Below are 27,614 nucleotides of genomic sequence, written 5' to 3' on the forward strand. Positions count from 1 at the left end.
GGTAATTCAGTTTTTAAAACTAATTCTAGGGTAATATAACACAAATAATAAAATATTACACTCAATATTTAAAAAATGTATAATATTAAAGAAATATGTGAGATTTACGCTGCTACATAAGGCGGAAATGCGTCATCACAGTCCGTGAAAAAGGTCTATTCATTGGCTGGATTTCTCGTCAGTGCTACGTCATACAAGGAAAGCTCCAGAGCCGTCTAGAACTGCTGAAGTCTCGCGATAAATCCGCGGACTTTCGCGTGAACTTCAGCTTGAGCCGGTGTGCATTACCTCAGTCAGTGGACAGGCGAGAACTATGAAATCGCAGTAAACCTGAGTTTTATGAATAAAAGATCCTCACTACACCACTCCGTAGCTACTGTATTTTAAAAAGACACTCCGTGCTATAGTTCTCCGTGTTGTACTCGTGATCTCCAGTGAAGATGTCAGTGGTGGGATTTGATGTGGGCTTCCAGAGCTGTTATGTTGCTGTCGCTCGAGCCGGTGGAATAGAGACCGTAGCAAACGAATATAGCGACCGGTGTACACCGTAAGTCACATTGTCTCATTTGGGTTAAGTTGTTTCATATATGTTTTACATTGTATTTTGACATTGCACGTGCTTCTGGTCTGTTTCAAAACTGGCCTGGCACAATGAGACCTAAAATATATGTGGAATGCGAATAAAACACATTTTTGGCTTTATTTTTGTATAATGTTTTCCCCGTTATTTTTGACAGAATTTTATTTCGATTATGTAAAGTAGGATGAGATGAGACTTTAGACTGTATCCCCCTGTAAGACACTTACTTTGGATCTAAATACTTTCCTGTAGTATTTTAATGCTTAGTATGTGTACAATAGATTCTTATTGAGAACGTTAAATAAATCTTGGTAATCTTAGTTGTTTATGTTGGTTGGATTGGAGCGTGCTGTGGACAGATAGCTGAATGCTACAGCGTGACTCGTGCTGCCTGCTGCTGATGTGACGTCACGCCCTCAGGAACATTCTAGCAACCGACAGAACCACAAAACACGCAATTCTGCATTTATTGTTATTATCAAATTAAATATGTCCTTTGAATTACGTTTAACGTGGACTGGAAAATGATGACTGGTGTTAATAGTGGTTTCTCCAAGGAAATTACTTAAGATAATAGGTTGACTGACGTTTGGCTAGGTACTACTGATAGTTTCATTAATAAATAAGCTAATATAATGGTAAACTGACACTGTCTAATACTTATTTATAGAGCAGGCCTAAATGTTGATGTGCATAAACTACTGTAAAGAGTTTTAAGTGTTTCCAAGCACTTGTCAGATTATTTTTGTGATAAGTACTGGTTGACTAAAATAGAGTTCCCTTACGATTCGGTACACTCGACATTGCGTAGTAACGCATATTAGTGATGGGTCGTTCATGAACGATTCGTTCATTTTGAACGAATCTTTTATTCGACTCAGTAGAACGAGTAGTCTCAAAGAGTGATTCGTTCATTTTGGGTTGGCCGTTTGTCCGCATAGGCGCTGTACAGGAAACAGAGATGATTAGTTCACCTTTCATCACTTGTTCCGTTTGTTCTTTTGTCACGTGACAGCCATACATGCTATGCACACACACAGGACACAGGCTGTGTCTCCTTTCGAAGGCTGCATGCTAGATAGGACGCGTCCTTTGAAGGCTGCAGTATACCGAGCATCCTCCTTTAAACAAGCCTCGTTTAAAGGGGACCTATTATGCAAAATTCAATTTTACATGGTGTTTGAACATAATTGTGAGTCGGCAGTGTGTGTACACAACCACTCTACAATGTTAAAAGTCCACCCACTCCTCTTTCTTATATTTCTATTAATCAAAAACATGATTAAAAACATGTCTCAAAATGACTGGTATCCGCTCTCGTATCGTATTTTCGTATCCGCTCTAAAGTGACGTCACTTTAGAGCAGGCCATGCCCACGACTGGTGACGGGCTCCACCCTATTATCATAGATCCTCCCCTGAGTGATCGACACACAGTCCGCCATTTTTTTCTGCGCTGGAGCAGCTACATTGAGAAGAATAATGTCTCAACTTCGTAAGCGTCATAAGTGTTCTGTTGTTGGCTGTAAAAGTGAACATAAGAGTCTTAATGAACTCCCGGCATCAGAACCACTGAACATGCATTGGACAAGTTTTGTTTTTGAAGAAAATGTGCCCCAAAACATACCAAAATTTGTGCATGTTTGTGCAAATCATTTTACACCGGACAGCTTTGTGAATGAGGGTCAATATAAAGCAGGATTTTCAAAAAAATATTACTCTCAAGCATGGATCAGTACCAACTGTTCGTGTTCCAGCTTTATATCCTGAAGATGTAAGTATCGTACTTTATATTTTGTGAATGTTTGCAAATCGCCTTTCCGAATGTGCTCGTTAGCTGATTCCACGGCAAATGCAGCTAAAGTTACCATTGTCCCTGATTGTATTCACGGAGACCAGAGCTATGTCATTATAGCTTGTTTGCACATGACGTCACGTCACTGCGTTGCTGTGGCATGAAATGCAGATGGAGGGCAGGAAGTGATTTTCTACATAAGAAGCACTATCACAAACTCAAAATGCCTATGTTTTGCGTCATTTATGGTTGCTCATACATATATAGCTGAACTCCGGTATTTACAGTGTCAGTCATATTGGTTCTGATTTGTTGTTGCTATAGTATCCGAAGCACGAGCTTTAAAGGCACAGCTCTCTTACGGAAAGGGGGCAGGGAGCAGCAGCTCATTTGCATTTAAAGAGACGCACACGAAAACAGCGTGTTTTTGATTCCACCCAAAAAGAGGCATTTACAACATGGTATAATAAATGATCCCTGGGGTATTTTGAGCTGAAACTTCACAAACACATTCTGGTGACACCTGAGACTTATATGACATCTTGTAAAAAGGGGCATAATAGGTCTCCTTTAAAAGAGATGGCCTTTGTAGGACAAACGGAAACAAAACGTAACGTGGTTGCTATGACAGCACGCCACTCTTTAACAAGCAGGAGCACTTTGAGTGAGAAGGTAACAAAGTCTGTTTAGAAGGAAATGTATGAGGTAAATTTTAGGAGAGTTATAATGATGTAAAGAGAAAAGAAAATAGATTTTATAGTTGTACTTTTAGTCTAATACTTTAATTATATATTAATATAATTATACATATTATATACTCTGCACCCATCTACTGAGGTACTTCAACTTGGGAATTAACATTCCTTGCATTTGAACATCATATTTATGGACAAATTGGCATAATTTTGTTTTTCCGTTGATGCAAAGAATTGTGGGTTGTGAGTGCCCATGAAGGATACACCTCATGCATCCTCCGAATTCCCGTGAAATAAGGTCGCATTCGAAGGCTGCATTCGAAGTGTCCTACTCGCTTTTCTGGAACGAGACAGCCTCGTTGACGTATGCGGCTGAGAAATGCGACCTCCGGACGACGGAGCCTTTCAAATGAGACACAGCCACAGAAATGATTAGTTCACCTCCTGAGTCATCTGGTCCGAGTTGTTCGTTCTTTTGTCAGGTGACAGCCATATATGCTATGCATAGCCTGTGACTTGAGTAAAGACTCATTAATTTTGCTGAACGAGACTCAAAGATCCAAGTCAGTAAAATGATCTGATCTTCCCATCACTAATGCATACGGGAGTGCCTTCTTACACGACCTAGTTGAAACCTCTCTACAATATTGCCAGTATTCTAATATTGGCTATGGTGTTTGAGCCCCACCTGTTTTGACGTGAAACTGTCCGCTATAAAAACAGGTGCACAAACAAACACAATTTCCTCAATTTCTTCGCTGGTGAACGGGTATCAGCATCCTGATTCCCTGCAGCGCTTCGGCAGAGTTTGTGTATCCTTACAAAACAATTGTGTGATAAATATAAATGTATATACATTTTATATTTATATATCTAAAAGAGCCACTTACGTGTTCGCGTCTTTTTAAAGATGTCGTTCCGTAGGTGTTCCTTGTGCGAGAGGCACATCCCGCCGTCAGAACAGCACGAGAGCTGCGTTTTCTGTCTGGGCCGCACCCACGCAGACACAGTTCTCATGGAGACAGACTGTCCTCACTGTGAGGGCAGTAGTCTCAAGACGCTTCGCTCGCGAATCGCCCTCGTTCTGAGGGACGATTTAGCCTCACGCGCCCTCCCACCCACCTGTTCTGTGATACCCGAGGATTCACACGAGGAGGCACGGCGGGGCCACAAGGTCGAGCAGGATGACTTTGAGGTGATCCTCGTGGCGGCACACGCCCCGCGAGCCCCTCAATCTCTCCGAAGCGTATGTTTTCCGATACGCTATGTGCGAGACGAGCGCCGACCTTCTGAAAGAGCAGGCAGCCTCGTCTCGTGCAATGGTTCTGATTCTGAGGATGATAATGACGAAGTCATGTCTCTCGCTGCATTAGGCGAGTGGTCAGTGGATGATGCTGCAGCCCCTCCCCCCAGCGAGAGAGAGGAATGTGTATGCACCACTGACAGGGAGATGCTCCGCTTCCTTACAGGGGTGGACAAAGAGCTTCACCTTGAGTGGTCTCCCCCAGAGGAACCTGAACAGTCTCGCCTCAATGAATGGTTCCTGCAGTCCGGACGCCATCAAACGGCAGTGTCCCGCAAATCTACCCCATTCTTCCCCAAAGTCCATAACGAACTCTAAGTCCTGGCACGCACCCTTCTCGGCACCCATCCTCTCTAATGTGGATCACGGGGAAGAAAACGGTGTTGCCCAATTACCCCCTGTGAAGGAGGCAGTAGCGGCACACCTCTGCCCAGCGAGTAACGGCGTGGAAATCACGGTCCATACATCCTTCCAAACCATGTCGACAAACATCTGCACTGGCGGGAAACTTACTCGGTGGCAGGACAAGCTGGATCAGCACTCCACGCAATGGTGGTGCTCCAGGTATTTCAAGCCAAGCTCCTCAGGCAAATGGACAAGCACGGCTTCGATCCAGAGACATTCAAAGAGCTCCGCACTGCTACAGACTTAGCGCTGCATACCATGAAAGTCACTGCGCAGGCCATCGGCAAGTCCATGGGCAACCTGGCAGTTCTGAATTGACATATATGGCTGACCCTCACAGAAACGAATAAGGAAAAAGCAATTTTTTTGGATGCTCCAGCGTCTCCAGCCGGCCTCTTTGGCGGCTCTGTGAATAAGTTTGATGAGCGTTACATTGCGACTCAGCAGCAGTCAGGCTATGAGACACTATATGCCCAAACGGAGTACATCACAGCCGGTTCTCCCTCGCTCTTGTTTCGAGCCAGTGCCCGACTAAAATGCCCCCATACCTGCTGCCTCACTGGTACCTGTGTATCAGCACTTGCAGCAAAAGCGCTTCTGATGGGCACAACCATTTGAAGCGGAAAGAAGAGCCTGTGGTTCCCTCTGGGTCTGCTCCTAAAAAGGCTCGATTAGAGACACAAAACTCTGTTCCCCATTTCCCCACTACTGGTTGCCAGGAAAGGAATATTGTTGTTCAAAATGTTGTTTCTGTGTCTTGCACTCAAATAAATGCAATAAAAAATGCAATAAGTGCAAAAAAGAATACAGCACTCGTTGCAAATGCACAAGATGCTCGCACATTCTCAAAGAGTCCTTTTCCTCTTCAAAGCACACACATTATGCGCAACCGCTTCACTATAGTATGCGACGCATCATACGGTAAACAAACTGAATTGCCCTCTGTTCCATTATGCGGACACATGGCGAGCCTTAACGTGTATTTCAGAATGGGTGCAAAAAAAGCCACCCAGTTTTAATGACGTTCTGTCTTCCACGGTTTCACCCGAATACGCGGCAGTGTTACAAGTCAAAATACCCAATCTCATCGTGAAAAACGCAATAGAGATTTTGCCAAATTGTCAAGCACAAAAAGGGTTTTACAGCCGTTTATTTTCTTGTTCCAAAAAAAGATAGCAGACTTCGGCCAATCCTGGATCTGAGACATTTAAATTGAGCACTCAAAGCGCCCATTCAAAATGATTACTCGGAAACGGATCTTATCACATGTATGCCCACACGATTGGTTTGCATCGATAGATATGAAGGATGCGTACTTTCATATCCAAATTGTACTACACTACAGGATGTTTTTGAGATTCGCGTTCGAGTCCGCCTCGATTCCACAATCGGGCGCACGCACCTTAAGAGCGGGCATGTTCAGGCCATTCTACAGTGTCTGTCTCAGTTCAAACTGGGGAGAACACTTCCACTGAAGCTGTTTCAGAAAGCATTGGGATTTATGGTGGCGGCATCTGCCATCATCCCATTAGGTCTCTTACACGTGAGACCTCTTCAGTTCTGGCTGAAGCTGCCGCGTGGCACAACATGCTTGGTGCCAAGGGCGCATGCACATCACTATATCCCGCCACTGTATAGCTGCTTTGGCACCATGGACAGCTCCTGCGTTTTACCAGCAAGGTGTCGTGCAGGGGCAAGTTGTCAGGAGGAAAGTGGTGACTACGGATGCTTCCAACACAGGTTGGGGGGCAGTGTGCAATGGACTCCTGGACAGGTGCGAGAAGGGCGTGGCACATCAACCGCTTAGAGCTATTGGCTGTATTTCTAGCCTTAAAGGTTTTTCAGTCAGAAATAGCAAGCTGTCATGTCCTGCTTCGCTCAGACAACATGACCGTTGTGGCATATATAAACCGCCAAGGCGGAATTCATTCACCGCCACTGAGACTGACACGTCGCCGCCTCCTATGGAGCGAGCATTATCTCATCTCACTGAGAGCGACATATGTCCCAGGCCGCCTGAATTACGGCGCGGACCAACTGTCACGCCAAAGGGTAATGCTGGGCGAATGGAAACTTCATCCTCAAACTGTATTTGCCTCAGTGGAGAATGCCCACTGTCACCTCTGGTACTCGAAGTTCCAAGCTCTGCTGGGAATGGACGCAATGGCACACAAATGGCCAGCAAAACACAAAAATGCATTTCCCCTGTTATGCCTGATTCACTCTGTCATATGCATAGTCCAAGAGGACAAGGAAACTGTTCTGATAGTTGCACCAAAATGGCCCAACCAGCCATGATTTCCAGAAATGATGGAGATGCTGTACAGCTCGCCATGGGAAATACCGCTGAGGAGGGATCTCCTCTCTCAGGCACAAGGCACAATATGGCATCCCCAGCTGTGTAACCTGCATGTGTGGCCCCTGAACGGGGTGCACTACACGTGCCAGAACCTTTAGTGTACCTTTAGTGTAACGTGCCTGACACGTTCAGTCATGAACACCATTTTACAGGCCAGAGCACCATCCACGAGATGCCTCCATGCGCTAAAATGGATGGTGTTCACTGATTGGTGTCTCTTACATGGCAAGGATCCAGTAAACTGCCCCATTCATGAAATTCTAATATTTCTTCAAGAGCGATTAGATGCAGGACTCACCCTGTTAATGCTCAAAGGGTATGTGGCAACTATATCTGCGTATCACACACATGAAGCCGGCGCCTCTATAGGCAATGATGATTTAGACTTAAGTTCCTTAAAGGAGCAAAACAATTAAACCCACCTCGGCCGTCTACAGTCCCGACTTGGGACTTAACTTTAGTCCTAAAAGCATTCGCAGGGCCCCCCTTCGAGCCTTTGGACTCAGTTGATTTGCGCATGCTCTCCGTTAAGACCGTACTACTGCTGGCTCAGGCCTCAGTAAAATGGGTAGGTGACCTACATGCACTCAGTCGACAATTCATGTCTGGAGTTTGGCCCTGGTCTTTCAAGAGCCTTTCCTGGGTTTGACAGTGGCCATGTACCCAAGGTCCTAACCACGCCCTTCAAAGTGCAGATTGTTCACCTTCAGACCTTCTTCCCCCCTCCATTAAATCGGATGAGGAACAATAATTGCATTTGTTATGCCCTGTGCGGGCACTACACGCATACGTTGAGCGTACACGCCAGTTCAGACTGTCTGATCAGCTCTTTGTATGCTATGGAGGATGCACAAAAGGAATGTCTGTCTCTAAGCAAAGACTTCCTCACTGGATTGTTGATGCAATTGCCCTGGCTTATGAGTCGCAGGGTAAGACTTGCCCATTTGGTGTTAAAGCACACTCAACTATAGGCATGGCCTCCTCATGAGCATGGATGAATGGTGTGTCTTTACAAGACATGATTTGCAGCAGGATGGTCCTCTCAAAACACATTCACAAGGTTTTACAACCTAGATTTAATGTCTCTTTCTTCAAGTCCTCTGTTTAGAGCACTTGCTATTCATTGGCCAAATATATATATACTTATGCCCTTCCCTTTAAGTACGGGCTCCCCATCTTTTACACAACTGCCTGCATTCAGGCCATTATAATTTACCATAAAGTCACAAGCACTTTGATTATAAATAAACTCTCTTCCCGACTGTGTTCATAAGGAGTTAATTCATACTATATGACTATAGTTCATATATTCATTATGAGTGCTCCCTTCCTGGCCAACACGAGGATCACTCACTGCGGTATACTCATGTCGGTCGCCGTCCCACAAGACTGTGGCGCCATGTTTCCTCTCTGGGAAGTTATGTTGTGAAGAGCTGCATGATGGGATTCTGTTCCCCATATGCGTTACTACGCAATGTCGAGTGTACTGAGTTGTAAGGGAATGTCTCTGTTACATACGTAACCTCGGTTACCTGAGACGAAGGGAACGAGACATTGCGAATGCTAGTCGCACTACAAAACTCAGATTTCTTGAGGCACGAGCGACGTGCTCCTTTTGTTGTCAGTCAGAAATTCTGAGGAAATGGTGTTTGTGCACCTGTTTTTATAGCGGACAGTTTCGGCCAAAACATGCAGGGCTCAAACACCATAGCCAATATTAGAATATTGGCCTTATTGTAGAGAGGTTTCAACTAGGTCGTATAAGAAGGCACTCCCCATATGCGTTAGTACGCAATGTCGTATTACGTAACGACATTACTATGCAATTACGGTTCCACGTGTTGTGCATTCCAAGATGATATTCTTCTCACCACAATTGTACAGAGTGGTTATCTGAGTTACCATAGACTTTCTGTCAGCTCGAACCAGTCTGGCCATTCTCTGTTGACCTCTCTCATCAGCAAGGTGATTCCATCCGCAGAACTGTTGCTCACTGGATGTTTTTTGTTTATGGCACCATTCTGAGTAAATTCTAGAGACTGTTGTGCATGAAAATCCCAGGAGATCAGCAGTTACAGAAATACTCAAACAAACATGCCACGGTCGAAATCAGTGAGATGACATTTTTCCCCATTCTGATGGTTGATGCATTGCACCGATTGGCTGATTAGTTAATCACATGAATAGGTGTTTAGGTGTTCCTAAAGTGCTCAGTGAGTGTATTGGTCTATCACTACAGATACGGCAGGTATTAAAGTAATAAGGATACACCGATATTAAATTGTTTTTTGTTTTTTTTATCGATTTTAACAAACTTATAGGCCAATACTGATATTTTGCCACTTGCTCAATTTTGTCATTAGATCACTTCGGAATTATGCTTTAAATATGTACAAAGAGGTAACGATAAATAATTTCCATTGAACATGGATCTGTTGAACACATAACAGACCAAAAGTTTAAGAGAGCTACAATGAAAGATAAATACATGACAACAAAGACGATAAAAAGAAAAAAAGATAAGAAAAAATATGATAGCATGTTGATTGATGATAAAAAAGGTTATTTTGCTGTAATGTGTACTTTTTCCAGGTCATTTGTATCGTTTGGTCCTCGTAATCGTTCTATTGGAGCAGCTGCCAAAAGCCAGGTAAACTGTTTTTTTCTAAACTAGTGCAGAAACTCATTTTGCGTTGAATAGTAGTGGACAGTAGTAGTAATTTATAACATTTCTGCTTTACCAAACAAGGTGGTCACAAACTGCAAGAACACTGTGCAAGGTTTTAAGCGATTCCATGGCAGGGCATTCAGTGACCCATATGTCCAGTCAGCAAAGTCCAGCCTGGTCTACGATCTCGCTCAGATGCCAACGGAGACCACAGGCATCAAGGTAAACTTATACAGCTGCTATTGATGTGACTGTCATTACAGATTTGTCAAGAGTCAGTGTTAAATCACATTAAAATGTTTTATACTTAAATTAATATTACTTCTAGAAATATATTTAAAATGATTCACTTCAGCATCAGCAGTTGTATGATATAATGCTGTATGATGCTATGATAATCTGAATCTTCCGGAATTTCCCATTAGACTCTTTAGATTTCGCTATGTCACAGTGTTCTCCTTTCCCACAGGTCATGTATATGGAGGAGGAAAAGGTGTTCAGCATCGAGCAGGTCACTGCCATGCTGCTGACCAAGCTGAAAGAGACTGCTGAAGCGGCACTCAAAAAACCTGTGGCAGACTGTGTCATATCTGTAAGCCTTTTCTCTACTAAATAGCTTCAAATATGGTTCACACACTTTCATTTTTGAATTATGTTCTAACTCTGGCTGAAGCGTTCACACTGTAGTGGCGCAGTAGAAATCTGCTCCATACAGCGCAACAATAAGGATCCAGAAGTAAAATCCCATTAATTTTTTCCATAGGGGAACTGATTATTAATGAAAACTTGTAAACCTTTAAAGATAGACCTACCGTGAGATCTGAGGTTGTTAATTGAAAGTATATGTTTCTGTTAAAGACATCAGTCTGCGTTATTTCAACTTCAGAAGCTGAAGTTCTGATGAAGAACTACACAACCCATAATCCTGAACAGAGATCCACCAATCAGAGATTCACGGTCAACAAAGTGCACCAAATAAGCCCAGAAGAGATCCGCCCCCTTTCCTGATGCAAAAAAAGTCGGTCTCCCTACAGAATCAGAATATATTGTGATATAATTGAAATATATTGTTTATATATCTATAACAACTTTAAATCAATAGTTTTAAATTTTCCTGTGTTTCTCATAATTCGCAATGCTACATGGGATTGTAGTTTATTCCCTCATTAAAGACATTAAATACACAGGCTTGTACCTTTTGTCTTTTTGTCTGAATTTCAAATACTTTTTTGCTTCAAATGAAAGTTTGTAGCGTTATGATTCACCTCAGAGCTGGTTGGTTTGGTTAGATGGCTTAGAGCGCTTTTATGAAATACTTTATGAAATCCCTATGGGAAATAAAGAATGGGAAAAATACTTCCAGAACCAAGATAGCTGCAAAAGTGAGGGCACATTTACGCTCTATACCGCCTAAAGTTCAAGAATCTGTATTAAATAAAATTAATTTGTGATGATGTGATTTAAGTAGCCAACTAAATTCACCAGAAGATCCAGCTCTATTGGCAGATTTTGAAAGGCTTAGGACAAACGCTGAAGTGTTGTGCTCTGTGATTGGCTGCTGGTTTGCATTTTCACTTCTCATTTGCATAAAGTTAAAAAAAAATGTTTAGCTTTTGGAATTATTATGTAACAAATGTGAACAATCAGACTGGTTAAGGTGGATTTGGTTGTCCCATGTAATTGTGTAGGTTCCCAGCTTCTATACTGATGCAGAGCGAAGATCAGTCATGGATGCTGCGCAGATCGCAGGCCTAAACTGTCTTAGACTCATGAATGACACTACAGCAGGTAAGCCCCTTAATAAACATGCTTATTGAAAATTCGGTCATCATTCACTCACTTTCATAGCATTCTAAACCTGTAGTATTTTCTTTCTTCCGTGGAACACAAGTTACGCAGAATATCCTGCTGTTTTCTACAGAACCACTTGGAGGACAGTGAGGGAATTTATATTCTGAAATACTTTTGCATTTGCAGTTTTGTGTTCCCTCAATTATATTGGGTTCCCACAATCATTATGTTTTTATTACCACAATTCTGGTTTTCCTTAAATATTACTATGGTTTTACCACAAATATCATAAATATAACATTTGGTTGCTGTAGTAAAACCATGGTCAATTTTGTGGTTAATTGGTTTACTACAAATACCATGGTTGAATGATTAATTTTCGTAAGGGTTGGATAAAGATATTGCATTTGCAAGCGAACGCAAAACTAATTCAGAAAAAAATTCCCTCCCTTTCCTCTAAGTGGCTCCATACTTTTCTGCACAAAAAAGTGGTTAGTGAATTATGCTTTTAAGCTTCAAATAGGATTAATGATGGGGCTTTTCCACTGAACGGTACAGCTCGACTCTGCTCACTTTTTTGGGGGTTTTCCACTGTGGATGGTACCTGGTACTTTTTTTAGTACCACCTCAGTCGAGGATCCAAGCGAGCCGAGCCTGTACTAAATGTGATGTCAAAACCCTGCAGATTACTGATTGGTCAGAGAGAATCGTCACTACCAGCATCACTGGATTTGCGACACGGGACATCAACCCGCTAGTTTTAAAGTTAGCGACAGCAATATCATTTGTTCACGTGACTTTCGAATTGTGAAAAGAAATGGCTTTGCGCAAAACCACACCGTGGTCAACAAACGAGGTGCAGATGTTCCTCTCGTTAGCGACGAACGAAACGACGCAAAACGAAAAAGTCTTTCAGGAAGTGTTTCAGCTGTTGGCCGCACACGGCTACCACTGAACCTACCAACAGTGTAGGGAAAAGTAAAAAAAAAAAAAATAATAATAATTTAAGTGACTACAGAACCATCAAGGACCGCAACAGCCGGAGTGAGAAGTGGAAGTGGTTCGACCAAGTGGACACTATCTATGCCAATAGACTGGCGAGCAATGGGAGGGAGAGTGCCCTGGACTCAGCGTAATTGGAGTCCACGATGGAGGATGGTACGTTTTGTTACGCTAACTCTATATTCTGCTTGAAAGCTTCACTTTATTTAGTTGACCAGCTACTGGAAAGCTTGCTTCTAAAACAGGCCAATTTAACTGTTACACTTGTGTAGAATCAACATGCAAAAACTGCTTTATGCAGCACAATGAGCTAGTAGCTAACAGCTAGCGGTCGTGTTACTGTTTATGGTCAGTAATGTTTGTGTCGCGTTTAAGATGATGTCACGGCAGTAGAGGTGGCGCAACTATGACAATCAGCTTATAATCCCATCCACGTTGAGACGGCACTAAACTGCAGTGGAAAAGCGAGCAGAGTCGAGTCGAACTGTAACGTGCAGTGGAAAAGTGCCATAAAAAGCATATAAAATCACAGCGTTTGAGTGCGCACAAGCACAAATGAGATCTGAGTGCTTCAACGGAAGGTAAATTCCTTTTTGGATGTAGACACAATTCAAAAGCATTGTGGTTTAATGTGTTCCACCTTTATTGCAGTTGCACTGGCATATGGGATCTACAAGCAGGACCTGCCGGCCCCTGAAGAAAAGCCCAGAACTGTGGTGTTTGTAGATGTTGGCCATGCGAGTTACCAGGTCTCTGCGTGTGCCTTTAACAAGGGGAAGTTAAAGGTAAGGCTGTTTTTGTCTAAATTGATCATGCACATTATGATGTTAATTCTTCCCAGATGATGATATTATTATTATTATTATTATTATTAAACAGTATTATTATTGAACGTGTATGGTGGATATGACCTTAAACCAGCATAATTACACAGGACTTTTTTTAACACTGACTTTAGTTTTGCACATTACTAATGATTATTCCTTGTGTACCAAAACTTGGGCAATAAATCCTTAATATCTATTGTTGATTGACTTCTGAAGGTTCTGGGTTCTGCATTTGACCATGAGCTGGGCGGTAAAGACTTTGATGAAGTGCTGGTCAAATACTTCTGTGAGGAATTTGGCCAGAAGTACAAGCTGGATGTGCGCTCGAAGCCCCGCGCTCTAGTGCGACTCTATCAGGAGTGCGAGAAGCTGAAAAAACTCATGAGTGCCAACTCCTCTGACCTGCCACTCAACATTGAATGCTTCATGAACGACATTGACGTCACTGGCACACTCAACAGGTTAGTAACCACGGGCAACCACGTTAACAGCATGCCAACAGCTAAATCTGGCACTAAGTGTCAACGGGGGAAATTAGACACTCTGCAGTAAAGGGGAGATGTTTGTGTTTATCCTATGCATGTGCATTATAATGCAAGCAGTTCAATCTTAAAAATACCACTTCTAATAATATCATAATGACTCTCTTGTTCCAGAGCCAAGTTTGAGGAGCTCTGCATGGGGCTGCTGGCCAAAGTGGAGGGTCCCCTGCGCAGCGTCATGGAACAGACCAGTGAGTACACATTCAATGAGTCAACCAGTGCTTCCTATTGAATTCAGTTTATACAATGGGGGTGAGCATGCCCCTATAAACTTCATAATAAATGAAACAATACTTTTTTTTTTTTTTTTTTTTTTTTTTAAATGTAAAGAATAGTGTTCAACTTGTTTTATGGTTTTGTTTTTTACAACAAACTCTTTAGAGTGTGTATCTTTAACTACACGTTATCATAAACATCTAGTCTGTGAGTCAGATGTTAATTCAGTAACTGCTCTAGCAGATTCAGCAAGTAATAGACATTCAAATTGATAACTCATTAGCTCTTGAGTCTTTTGTCCAATAAATTAAAGGTGAAGTGTGTAATTGCTGTGCCACAAGTGTCGCTAAACAGAATTGCAAAAATATTTTCAAAGATATCAAACAGTCTTCTATACCACTCCGACTGATTTTTGATTCACATAATTTGATTCACAATGGCTCAGGAGTCATTTGTTCAGGAATCAGACTACACTGCTTGTGCTGTATGTTTTGCAGTGTATATTTAAAAGACCCATAAGAGTCAATCATTCGGGAATTGGACTGCCCTGGTCGCATTGTGTGTTTTTTTTCACACTGTAGACTGAAAAGAACTGGCTCAAAGTCATTAGTTCGGGAATCAGAGTACACTGGTCGCACTTTGTTTTGTGCTGTAGATTCAAAAGAACCTGGCTCACAGGAGTAATTCGTTCAGGAATCAGATTACACTGGTCGTGCTGTAGATTCAAAAGGTCTGGCTCACAAGAGTCATTCGTTCAGGAATCAGACTACACTGGTCGTGCTATAGATTCAAAAGATCCGGCTCACAAGTGTCAGTCATTTGGGAATCGGACTACACTGGTCTCAAAGCATGTTTTGTGCTGTAGATTCAGTAGAATGGCAGTGGTGCCACTGAATAGTGCTGTAGGAAACACTGTCAGTGTATTTTGGGTACATTGTTCTGTCCGAATCTGGAACCCTAAGGATCCGAAAGTAGATAGTCCAACCCTACTTTTCAGTGAAATCAACCTACGAATGTCTTCCTTATAGTTGACTCTGCATATTAAACTGGGATAGGAAAATGTATGACATTTTTAAAGAAGTGGCTCATAATTCATTTGTTTGCAAATCAGACTACACTAGTCTGTTTGCGTGCAGCCAGCACGACAACACAATAGAAAGACTTTTTTGTCTATTTTTCTTTGAATTATTTTGCACTACCCAGTGTTTTCATCTCATTCAATTCAGACTGCAAACTCACAACTTAAAAATTTGCTGTGGTGCTGCAGATTACACAGTGGTGCAGGAAACACTGGCACATACTTTTCCCTCTTGTCACTTGTTCTACTGAAACTTAAATGCTTTTTTTTTTCCCTACACCCAGAGCTGAAGAAAGAGGACATCTATGCGGTGGAGATCATAGGCGGCGCCTCCAGAATTCCAGCCGTTAAAGAGCGAATCAGCAAATTCTTTGGGAAGGAGCTGAGCATGACACTGAATGCGGACGAGGCTGTGGCCAGAGGATGTGCACTACAGGTCAGCACTTCTGTCATTTCATTGGCTATTTTGCCAGTCAATTGTCCATTTGCAGGATGTGTTTGTCCACACCAGAGATGTTCACGAGTCTTTCATCTGAAGTCCGAGTCAAGTCTCGAGTCACTAAACGTATGATCTTTTATATATATATATATATATATATATATATATATATATATATATATATATATACTCAGCAAAAAAAGAAACGTCTTTTTTTTCAGGACACTGTATTTTAAGATAATTTTGTAAAAATCCAAATAACTTTACAGATCTTTATTGTAAAGGGTTTAAACAATGTTTTCCATGCTTGTTCAATGAACCATAAACAATTAATGAACATGCACCTGTGGAATGGTCGTTAAGACACTAACAGCTTACAGATGGTAGGCAATTAAGGTCACAGTTATAAAAACTTAGGACACTAAAGAGACCTTTCTACTGACTCTGAAAAACACCAAAAGAAAGATGCCCAGGGTCCCTGCTCATGTGCGTGAACGTGCTTTAGGGATGCTGCATGGAAGCATGAGGACTACAGATGTGGCCAGGGCAATAAATTGCAATGTCCTTACTGTGAGACGCCTAAGACAGCACTACAGGCAGACAGGAAGGACAGCTGATCATCCTCGCAGTGGCAGACCACGTGTAACAACACCTGCACAGGATCGGTACATCCGAATATCACACCTGCGGGACAGGTACAGGATGGCAACAACAACTGCCCGAGTTACACCAGGAACGCACAATCCCTCCATCAGTGCTCAGACTGTCTGCAATAGGCTGAGAGAGGCTGAACTGAGGGCTTGTAGGCCTGATGTAAGGCAGCTCCTTACCAGACATCACCGGCAACAATGTCGCCTATGGGCACAAACCCACCTTCGCTGGACCAGACAGGACTGGCAAAAAGTGCTCTTCACTGACGAGTCGTGGTTTTGTCTCACCAGGGGTGATGGTCTGACTTGCGTTTATGGGAAAGGAATGAGTGTTACACCGAGGTTACGCGGGATCGATTTGGAGGGTCCGTCATGGTCTGGGGCGGTGTGTCACAGCATCATCGGACTGAGCTTGTTGTCATTGCAGGCAATCTCAACGCTGTGTGTTACAGGGAAGACATCCTCTTCCCTCATGTGGTACTCTTCCTGCAGGCTTATCCTGACATGACCCTCCAGTATGACAATGCTACGGGCAACCACAATGCTATGCTAGTTATAAAAAAACCACATGAGCTGGTTTATAATTTGCAAACATATACATTTATCTGATCAACTTACAGTGTAAGGCTCGTCGCTTGTCATTGTCAGCTTGCTCGCTCCTGTTGCATGTCCTCAACCTGGCAACCTGCGTGAGCTTCGAGTCTGGGGAGGAGGGGGCGGGGGAGACAACTCTCTAATATTTTGAATTTGGACTGCAGTACCCATTTTAAACGCATGATGTCAATGTTACATATTGCTCCTTTAAGGTTAAAAGTCATTTTAGATAGAGTCTGGAGTCGATTCTGAAGTCTATTAAAATGCGACTTGAGTCCGAGTCTCTAACTCGAGTCCTCATCTCTGGTCCACACTCCTTAGCACTCAGTTCCCCAAAGCCAGCCTCACACTAGCAGACTCCAAACAACTCTATTTTGGCCAAGGTATTTTGCTGAGATCTCTTTCTTCAGGCAGAGTTATGTTACACTTGCCGATACAAAAAGGTGGAGGTGTGACAGACATAACGTCTCCCCCTGACTCTCTGATTCCCTGACATGTGGAGCTCCCTGAAATATCAACAGCAGTGCCACGTGAACATGGACAATTGTAATGGCGTGATTTAGGATGTGATTCATGGTGTAACTTTACCTTGTGAATAATTGTGTATTTATTCTCTCGAGGCTTTCCATAGAACGTGTATGTCAACATGGAGCTTTCAGTGAATAAAGAAATTACTTTCCATAAAAACACACTCTAGTGCCTCTAGTCATTTTAGTGTAGGAGAACGCCAGGAAAAACAGTTGGCGACAGAATCACTTTGGATTACAATCTGCATTTGTGATATGCCTCTGAGTGCGATCGCTGATAAATAATGTTCAGATCAGCATGACATCTTGTTAGTTTGTATAAGAAGAAGCTCATCGCTCACCTACTGACCGATGATTATGTAAATGAAGCTTGGATCTTAAAATCGCTGGAAAAATCGTCTAGTGTGATTGCAGCTTAGCTGAGGCTGATTCCCTTGAAGCATTCCTTTTAACATTTCATTATTGTTCTTGTATTTGATTCATTCTCTGTCACATTCTCTTCAATCAGATGATGAATATGGAGTGTATACTTCTGTCACTGCTCAGAATAACAATATCTAGTGTCTTCTATTAATGCAAATATACTCACACTGTATATGTTTGTTCTTCCTCAGTGTGCGATTCTGTCACCTGCCTTTAAAGTGCGTGAGTTTTCCATCACAGACATTGTCCCATACCCCATCTCTCTAAAATGGAACTCGGCGGCTGACGAAGGCATTAGGTGTGTTCTTGATATCTCTATGAGCATTGATAAACTCTGTCTGTTTTAAAGTTCACCGTTTTAATGGTCACATTAAATGGTCTTTCACTACAGTGATTGTGAAGTATTTCAAAAGAATCATGCAGCACCCTTCTCTAAAGTGTTGACTTTCTACCGGAGGGAGCCTTTTGCTTTGGAGGCCTACTACAACAATCCAAAAGAGCTGCCGTATCCCGATCCTACCATAGGTATGTTGGTATGCCATTGAACTTCTCTCCTTTGCTGTGCTTAACTGGAGTTAATCCATGTCAAATCAACTAAATTTCAGAAACTTCCCGGGCTGAATTTTAGTATTTTGGTAATGCTTATTCTAAAGAAAGATAAAAATTATGCCATCTAGAGCTTTGCAGATGTATGTTTTATGAAATCAAAATTTCACTAACTGAAGAGCCACATGTGTCACTTAGGGATGTAGCAGTTTCACTGTTTATCTCGGTTTTAAAACATACAGTCTTCATAACGTTGACATCTCATTCACGGTACTGCATGAATATAAAGTCATTTTTCTGAATTTTTAAAATCCAAATCAGTTCAATTAAGACAGTCAATCCATTTTAAAGGTGACGCGTGTGTGTCGCAAATGCAGCGCACATACATTTTGGAGACTGAACCTTTATTTTCCCCACTAAAGCAGTTGAGATTTGTAGTGGTGGGAATACTTTGGGTATGTTAAAGACACACGAGGCATCATCAATGTTTCTCAGTTACCCAGTTTGTCAGGTTAGTCGCAAGAAAGTGTCTGCTCAGGCAGGAAACACTTCAAACACGAAGCACTATCTCTGCAAGCATCATCCCTTGGAATTTGCAGAGATAAATGTAAGTGAAAATACAGTATATAGGATGGTAAATTAAAGACCCCGTTTCATAAAAACTCCTGACACAAAACGGTGTTACATGATTTATAAGTAGGCTGGCTAACATGTTTGTGCTTTGTCACACACAAATGCAGCAAACGCATTGAACGCTATGATGGGCTAACTTTTCATGCATTTATTTGCTTAAGTGCAGTGCAACAGTAGGCCTACAATATGTGTAATACTACTACTACTACTACTACTAATAATAATAATGTTTTATTTGTTAAGCGCTAAATAGGGTTTACAAAGTATTTTAGGCATATAGGAAATTATACTGTAGCAGAAAATAGACAGTACTGGAAAAAACGGCAATAAACAGCAAATGAATAATCACTTATTTTTCAGTATGTTTTGTTTAGAATCAAACTAAAGAACAAAGCAACCAATTACTGAATCAAATACATATCTGAACTGCTAACATGGGCATTAATCTTACAAATTATTATTTTTTATTTTTTATTTTACTAAATTCAATTACATAAATCCTTAAAATAATAATCTCCATTACTCCCACATATAATCTTTGCTCATATTGCTTATTTCTATGTGCAGTAATTAATTTAGCGCATAGGCCTTCTGAACAATGGGAAGGCTTTAGGGCTGCAACTAATTACTATTTTGATCAGATTAATGCATTCAAATAATATCACAGTGCATATTGCAACCCTGACAATATGCTTATCGTGATAAATTTATTTGCGATATATCGCAAAATTTGATCTATCATGCAGCCCTAGTAGAAATACTTTATGCTGAACTTCAGGCTCCATATCCCAGTCACTGTTCCAGCAGTGTTTCAGGAGGAGGTTAATCCTCCACAGTCCACCGCAAAGTCACATTCATTTCGGCTAAACTCCAGTTCGGAATGGCCCCTTTTCATAATCCAGGAAATTCTCATTGAATATCCTGTTCCACTGTGAAAAACACCACATAATGGAAGTTGGGCTGGGAATGCTGTTTCAGGTTGACTTCTGTTATTCATCGTAATTCTTGCCTGCCCTTAGGTCAGTTCAACATCCAGAAAGTGGTGCCTCAGCCATCAGGTGAGAGCTCAAAGGTGAAGGTGAAGGTACGTGTGAATGTGCACGGGGTCTTCAGCGTGTCCAGCGCCTCCCTGGTGGAGGTCCTGAAATCTGCTGAAGGAGAAGAGCCCATGGAGACAGAGACTTCTGGCAAGGAGGATGAGGTAAAGACATCTTTGTGGACGCAATGACTAATGGTTTTTTAAACTTGGTTTATGCTCCACACTAGTGATCAACCGATGTGAGTTTTGCCGATTCCTAGAGAGCAGGATGGCAGATAGGCCGATATAATGGCAACACAAAGTTGCTAAAAATTAAAAAAGATTTGGTGTGTTTTGGATTGTAGATAGCAACTTCTCCTGGTTTTAGTCATCAAATTGTTAAAACATAAAAGTTCTATATGCAAATTCTGCCATTTGCTAAATAAAGTAACCCACCCTCTCTCCAAAACCCCATCCTCTGTGTCTACAAACCATACAAGCAAAGTGATTGATAGCCAGAGAGAATTTCCCCTGACACTTTTATTTACATTTTTTTAAAGACAGTTGTGATTTCTCAGGACTCCTTTTTCAATCTAATCAGGTAGTGGAGAAGTGGTATTTAAAAAAATCGATGATCAATTATTGGTCGTTAATAATTTGATTAAGCTTATCGATCACTGATTAATCTGTTTTAAGCTCAAATGCATTAATCATGCCAGCAGATAGAGAAAAGAAATTCTACAACATGAATTTTTAATGAACTCAAATGTGTTTCTTCTAAACAAGTTATTATTAACAGTAAATACATTAAAAGTAAATTAATGTAAATTAATTAAAACACAGCATGTATGTATTAAACATAGAATGAACTGAAAATATATCAAAGCGTTAGTTCACCCAAAAGGGAAAATTCTCATCATTTACTTACCCTCATGCCATCCCAGATGTGTGACTTTCTTTCTTCTGCTGAACACAGATTTGTAGAATATTTCAGCTCTGTAGGTCCTTTTAATGTAAGTGAATGGTGACCAGAACTTTGAAGCTCCAAAAAGCACACAAAGGCAGCATAAAAGTAATCCATACGACTCCAGTGGTTAAATCTATATCTTCAGAAAGGATATTATTGGTGTGGGTGAGAACAGATCAATATTTAAGCCCTAAGTGTCTTATGGATTACTTTTATGCTGCCTTTATGTGCTCTTTAGACCTTCAAAGTTCTGGTCATCATTCACTTGCACTGTGATGACCTACAGAGCTGAGATATTCTTCTAAAAATCTTGGGTGAACTATCCTTTTAAGATAGTACTTGAATTTCTTAAGTGCATTTATTTAAATTATATTTAATCAGTAGGCCACATGCACATACTTCGGTGGCTGTTTCATGTTTTCACAGTTCCTCCTAAAATAAGGAATTTTCTCTGATGCTGACATTTTCAAATTTGCATTAGTATGCTTGGTCAGTCAAAAATCAAACTTTGTATAAAACTTTTTTTTTTTTTTTTGAAGAAAAATATGTCTTATGTTTTAAGATGTTTACCATTTACAGTTTGTTATTGTTATTGATTAATCATTTTTCATTAATGTTAAATGTTGTCGATTTAAGAAAATGTTTTAAAATTGAAACTGTAGTTTTGACTGATTTATTGCATGCATCTGTTTTGTGTTTGTATTTATCACCATTATTGACCATGGTTGGGATTTAACCTTTAGTGAAGTATTCTGTAGCTTCAATGACCACAAAGTTAGTAATAAGATTTATGAACATTTATCATATTTGCCCCCAAAAGAACAAGATGCAAGAGGATCAAGAAGTACAGAAGACTCAAGCTGATGATCAGAAAGAAAATGCTGACAAGAAATCAGACACTGAAGACATGGAGGTGTGTGTATACACTTGCCCACCGACACAAAACATAGTATTTAAAGGTGCACTGTGACAGGTCTCAGGTCAGTCTCAAGGGAAAATGAGGAAGCTGGATCCAGCTCACACTCTAGCTTCGTTTATTACAGGTCGCTTTCCAGCGCACACACTCAAAACCAAAACACTCTGTTGCTCAATCAACATAAATGTTCTCTTGAAAAGAGACAGTGTCATCTCGGGACTCTAGCTCCTCTCTCTCCTCCACTGTGACTCTGGCTGCTCCTTTATATCCCTACAGCTCTCACTGTAACACAAAACAGCTGTCAGAAATAATTTTCCACAGGTGATAATCCTCTCTTCTCCCGAACTTGCTCTCCATTCACAAACTGGCCCTCGACCACGCCCCCACCACCACATGCACTTAGTAATTTTGTTTGTTGCACTGGCAAATATGGCAGTCATCTTAGAATTATACTGACACCTAGTGGTATTAATGCAGCATTAAGCATTATCAAGTTTTCAGTTACCGATGCCATTGTAGTAATGTGCTTTTCACCGTAACCCATGATTAATTTATTCCACAAGCGAAAGCAAACTTTACATTCTGCTTTGCAATGTTGCTTTTTGTTAGAGTGAAAGGTGAGTGCACCTTTAAATAAATGATGCAAGTTTTCAGCCTGTTTGTTGTGCAGTGCCATCCAAAATTGCCATATTTCAGCTTTGTATGCCTAATGATTTACACTGATCTTAAACCCCTGCACCTTCTATAATACCCGTCGTTTAATGCCATTTAAAGTAAAATGGATAATTCACTGTGACCTCAAACAATTTCAGACTTCAACAGAAGAAAACAAACAGGGAGAGAAGAAGAACGACCAGCCTTCACAATCCAAGAAAGCCAAAGTGAAGACAAAGACAGTGGAGCTGCCCATCAAGAACAGCCTGCACTGGCAGCTGGCCAAAGACATGCTTAATCTGTTTGTGGAGAATGAGGTACTGTACATCCCTCAAGAAACATGACTGCATCGCAGTGATTGACTCCTGATTATTGCACGGTAGAAGAAATAGAATTATTTGTCCCTGTTTGTGGATTTATATTTGTCTATGCGGTGTTAAGTTATTGCTACTTTTATGTCTATGCTGTTAAAGGAATATTACAGGTTCAATACAAGTTAAGCTCAATCGACAGCATTTGTGGCATAATGTTGATTACCACAAAAAATAATTTAAACTTTTCCCTTGTTTATTTTGTACATAAGAACTAATTATACATGCAAACACAATGACTAAATGTTTGCATAGCATGAAGACATGATTTTAGGAATGAGATTTCACAGAATGAGTTTAATTCTGTGCCATTTGAGTCATCATTGAGTGTGTCATGTACTTGGCACCATCTCCTGGTGGCCATATGTAATTAGTGATCATATGTCTCTCTGCCCAAATATGGAGGACTATCACCACCGGTTGGAACAATCTGAACACAATCTGATTGGTTTAGCATTCAATGACACATAATTTCCGATGACAGTATCTGATCCAGGAAAGCTAACGTGCTTTCAGCCAAATTGCAAGATGCCAGATACTGTGTGCACATTGTGCTTTGTGTCAATTATCTAATGATCTATGCATCTGATTACCTTGTGTGTGTGTGTGTGGGCTTGTTTGATAGATAATCACCTCCTCTAAATAATGACGTGATGTTCTGTTTATTTCTGCTTATAAGTTATAAGTGGAAACGTGGTATATAAGCAACACCTGTTCACATTAAACTTAGCTATTACTCACTATATATTTGTCTGTGAGTAAAACCAATAGGCTGGTTGTATTCTCTTTGAGAGCTTTCCAGTGACATATGACACATGGCTGTTTGATCAGTTTGATGTTTTTAGCGATTACAATAAAATGCATGGTGCAAAATTAATGAATTATCAAAACGGAACACTTCTGATTTGTTTGCAAATTTCAAAGCACTTTAATTTATTAAATAAGCTTTAATTTATTTAAATTTAATACTTTAACCATCACTCACATTTTCTTCTAAAAATGAAAAAGTCTAATGTATGTTAATCATTTGTTCCTAAAAGCTGGTGATTGCTCTAGAAATTGCATGTCCACTCAAAGTTGCATTTGAATACATACTGTCTTTTTCAACATAAGTGCATCAGTGCATTTTATTACCTGCTTTTTAAACTTCAATAACAAAAGTCAGACTTGTCTGCCATTCCAGTTGCCTCTCACAAACATCCCAGCTGCCTTTTCTGTATTTGGTTTCTGACATTAGGTGTTTGTGTTCTCATGTACAGGGGAAGATGATCATGCAGGACAAGCTGGAGAAAGAAAGGAATGATGCCAAGAACTGTGTGGAGGAGTATGTTTATGAAATGAGAGACAAACTGCATGGAATGCTGGAGAACTTTGTAAATGAGGCTGTAAGTGTCCAAAAGTCGTTTGCTTTTATCCATCCAGATAACGAGTGAAGGGTTTCATTGAATAAACAATGTTTTTCAGGACCGAGATTCCTTCTCCTTAAAATTGGAGGACACAGAAAACTGGTTATATGAAGAAGGAGAGGACCAGCAAAAGCAAGTGTACATTGACAAACTGGCAGAGTTGAAGGTAAATATGGATGCAGCACTGATTTGTTTAAATTTGATACTGCTATCCATTAAACGTATAAAATAACGAATGATTAAACTAACAAAAACCCTTTGCTCACAGAAACTAGGCGAGCCTATTCAGAGCAGATATATTGAGGCGGAAGAGCGACCAAAAGCTTTTGAGGAGCTCGGAAGGCAAATCCAGCAGTACATGAAAATCGTAGAAGCTTATAAGGCCAAGGTACCATTCAGTTATTTAATTTGAAAGCTGCTAAAATCTAAATACAATTTGCATTAATTTCCTGTTATCTCTAAACTTAGGATGAGCTGTATGATCATTTGGAAGAGCTGGAGGTCATGAAAGTGGAGAAGCAAGTGAATGAAGCCATGACCTGGATGAACAACAAAATGAACCTACAGAGCAAACAGAGTCTCAGCCAGGACCCAGTGGTGAAAGCCCAAGAGATTGAGGCCAAAACAAGGGTACAAACTTGCAAAATTAGACAATATAAAAAAATTAAAGACATTTTCCAGGTTCAATACAAGTTAAGCTTGATGCTGTCGATTACAACAGAAAATAGTTTTGACTCGAAAACGATAAACAAACAAACTGCATTTAGAGTAATGCAGTTACAATGGAGGTCTATGGGGCGATGCAATACATTTAAAAAGTAGCCACAAGAATTGAACATTATATAGGTTAACTTGAAACTAGTATGGTAGAATGTCATAACCATGTAAAGCCAGTAAAAAATACTTGCACAGAAGTTAAGCCCATAATGCAACCAGAAGTTCAAACACCTTGACATATAGGAATAGGAATGTGTAATAGGTTTACACTTAAAATCTAAAAGTCCCTGGATCCAATTGTGCACCACCCTGTGGTGATGTATGAATATTAATGTATTTCGTTTTTCATATAGTTCTAAAATAGACAAGTCATAGATCAAATAAAAGCTCTCATTCTCAGAAATGCGACTTAGCAGTTTATGTTGTTACAACACCATAGTTCAAATGTTTTTCTAAAAAATCATGGAGAGAAATGTGGTCTCTGTAATTCCACAAAGAATGTCTCACATCTGCTCAGATCACAGCTTTTGTAAGCCCCGAATAGCCACAAAAACTAATTAGCTCATACCTTTTGACTGTTTCCCTCAAAACTGACACAGATGTGTATGACTTCTGTTGAACACAAAGATTTTTAGACGAATATCTCAGCTCTGTAGGTCCATAAAATTTGCCTTTTTAAAAACAGCCAATAGGCTTTAGTTTACATCGCAGCCCAAAGCAACACACACACCAGATGCTTCTCATGTCGGAGAGAGCTGGGAAAGTGATCTACCTAAGTCTGACTGCTTTTCCACTGACTTACCTTGAGGACCGAAAGATGATCTTACTGATCTAAATTAAGTGATTTTTATTGGGAAAATATGTTTGGAAAAACCCTGCAGCATGGATTGTGCTCCCTTCAAAGTGCCCTTTGAAGTCATGATCTTTGCCAGGTAGAACAGCCAGACGCGCTGATTAGATGTAGGGGGAGGGTGCGTTCTCATTCTTTAAAGCATTTGATTGGACAAAATAAATGCAGTAAGTTAGTCATAAATTGTTCTGGGTCTGTTGAGCCGGAAGAGAGAAATGAATTTTGGAAATGTTTAGAAGTATACTAGCATATAAATGGCCTTAAAGCTAATAGATAAGGACTAAAAGCAGCAGACTTTTGATTTTAATGGATCTTTAAGGGGTTAAGATTTTAATGTTATTTATTTTTATTTTACTAACTGTATGTTCACCTTGTCTACATGTTTATACCATACAGGAGCTGTATTCTGCTTGCAATCATATTGTCACCAAACCTAAGCCCAAAGTAGAGCCTCCCAAGGAGGAGAAGACAGCTGAACAGAATGGCCCTGTTAATGGACAGGAGGGCTCAGAGGCCCAACCGGGCAGCCCAGAGAAGGGCAAAGTCAACCCAGAAACCACAGAGGCCAAGCTTCCCGAAATGGACATTGACTAAGTTAGCATGGCCTGCTCATCTCCTCTCTCCACCCCAGCCTCTAGCCTCTCTCATGCCTCTTAAATGCTTCTGGGTTTGGATTCAGATAAAAAATCAGAAGCATTCAAACAAAAAGCATCTCAACCCGATTGATTTTGGTGACGCTGCCTGCCTACTCCAGCAAATATGCTCTTGCAGTTGGTGGCATGATTGCTGCTTTCTTTTTTTGCTATTTAAAAAAAGATACATAGACATCCAATGGGCAGGTTTTTTGTTTTTGTTTTGTCTGTTTTCATCAAGTTGGAAAAAACATGTTACAGGATGTAAACCTGTTCTTTATTGCTTTAAAACATCTACAGTTCTGGTTACTTTGAAGGCTGAAGGAATTATAAAGAGGGATGGACTGGGAGAACTACATGACTAGAAACTTTTTTTATAGCTATTATGTGTCTTATGTTCTACTTTTTGCAAAGTTTATTGGTTTTGAAGTTTTCATGCTTCTAGATTAACTTCATGTGGTTTTTATTTAAATCTGAAAATCCAAAATGGGTTTCCAAACACCAGATTTTTGCAAAGAAGCACTTAAACAGAGGAACCGCAATGATTGCAGAAGGAACAATTCTAGAGACAGAGGCGTAAACTGCACTGTATATTGAAATAGATTTGAGTTACTGTTACGCAGTATTTCATTGTAAATGTTGCATCATTTTGTGGCTATGGCCTATGTGTGGTTGCTTTCAGGTAAAACCCTGGAGTTTCTGTTTTTGTTTCTTTTTCTACTCTGCAACCAGTGTGAATGGTGGAGACTAATTTGGTATCCATTCCAGTCACAAATAATGATGATGATTATATAATAAACCATTAATTTTGGTATACAAAAAGAATTTATTTGAATGTTGTTTATAACACTGCTCCTTGGACCATGTGTTAGAGGCGCAAGGGTGTCTTACAATTCTTTATGGGGTTAAAGGGCAAAAGGATGTACATACTGGTATCTGTCTTTAAAATAAAATAATTTGGAGGTATTTTAAAGTTGCAATTCAATCCATTTTAATTTATGAATGTGAAAT

At 40.6% G+C, this 27,614-nt stretch overlaps 1 protein-coding gene across 1 annotated transcript; it reads left to right on the top strand.

Moving 5' to 3' along the window:
- The first annotated feature begins 240 nt into the window (after positions 1 to 240).
- LOC127429337 (heat shock 70 kDa protein 4-like) lies at positions 241 to 27,576 on the top strand. Its single transcript, XM_051678310.1, has 19 exons — positions 241 to 547; positions 9,729 to 9,786; positions 9,886 to 10,026; positions 10,274 to 10,396; positions 11,493 to 11,592; positions 13,249 to 13,382; positions 13,641 to 13,885; positions 14,081 to 14,157; positions 15,545 to 15,696; positions 18,085 to 18,191; positions 18,285 to 18,418; positions 20,092 to 20,273; positions 21,878 to 21,970; positions 22,786 to 22,944; positions 24,258 to 24,383; positions 24,463 to 24,570; positions 24,673 to 24,792; positions 24,873 to 25,034; positions 26,368 to 27,576. The coding sequence occupies exons 1-19, from the start codon at positions 441 to 443 to the stop codon at positions 26,563 to 26,565; spliced, it is 2,526 nt and encodes an 841-aa protein (XP_051534270.1). The 5' UTR covers positions 241 to 440; the 3' UTR covers positions 26,566 to 27,576.
- The last annotated feature ends 38 nt before the right edge of the window (positions 27,577 to 27,614 follow it).

The sequence above is a fragment of the Myxocyprinus asiaticus genome, chromosome 38 (assembly GCF_019703515.2).
Source record: "Myxocyprinus asiaticus isolate MX2 ecotype Aquarium Trade chromosome 38, UBuf_Myxa_2, whole genome shotgun sequence".
Classification (NCBI taxonomy): domain Eukaryota; kingdom Metazoa; phylum Chordata; class Actinopteri; order Cypriniformes; family Catostomidae; genus Myxocyprinus; species Myxocyprinus asiaticus.

Coding starts and splice junctions, on each gene's coding strand:
- LOC127429337 (XM_051678310.1), top strand. CDS start 441: ATGTCAGTGGTGGGATTTGATGTGGGCTTCCAGAGCTGTTATGTTGCT. Junction 548..9,728: donor TATAGCGACCGGTGTACACC/GTAAGTCACATT, acceptor TACTTTTTCCAG/GTCATTTGTATCGTTTGGTC. Junction 11,593..13,248: donor CATGAATGACACTACAGCAG/GTAAGCCCCTTA, acceptor CCTTTATTGCAG/TTGCACTGGCATATGGGATC.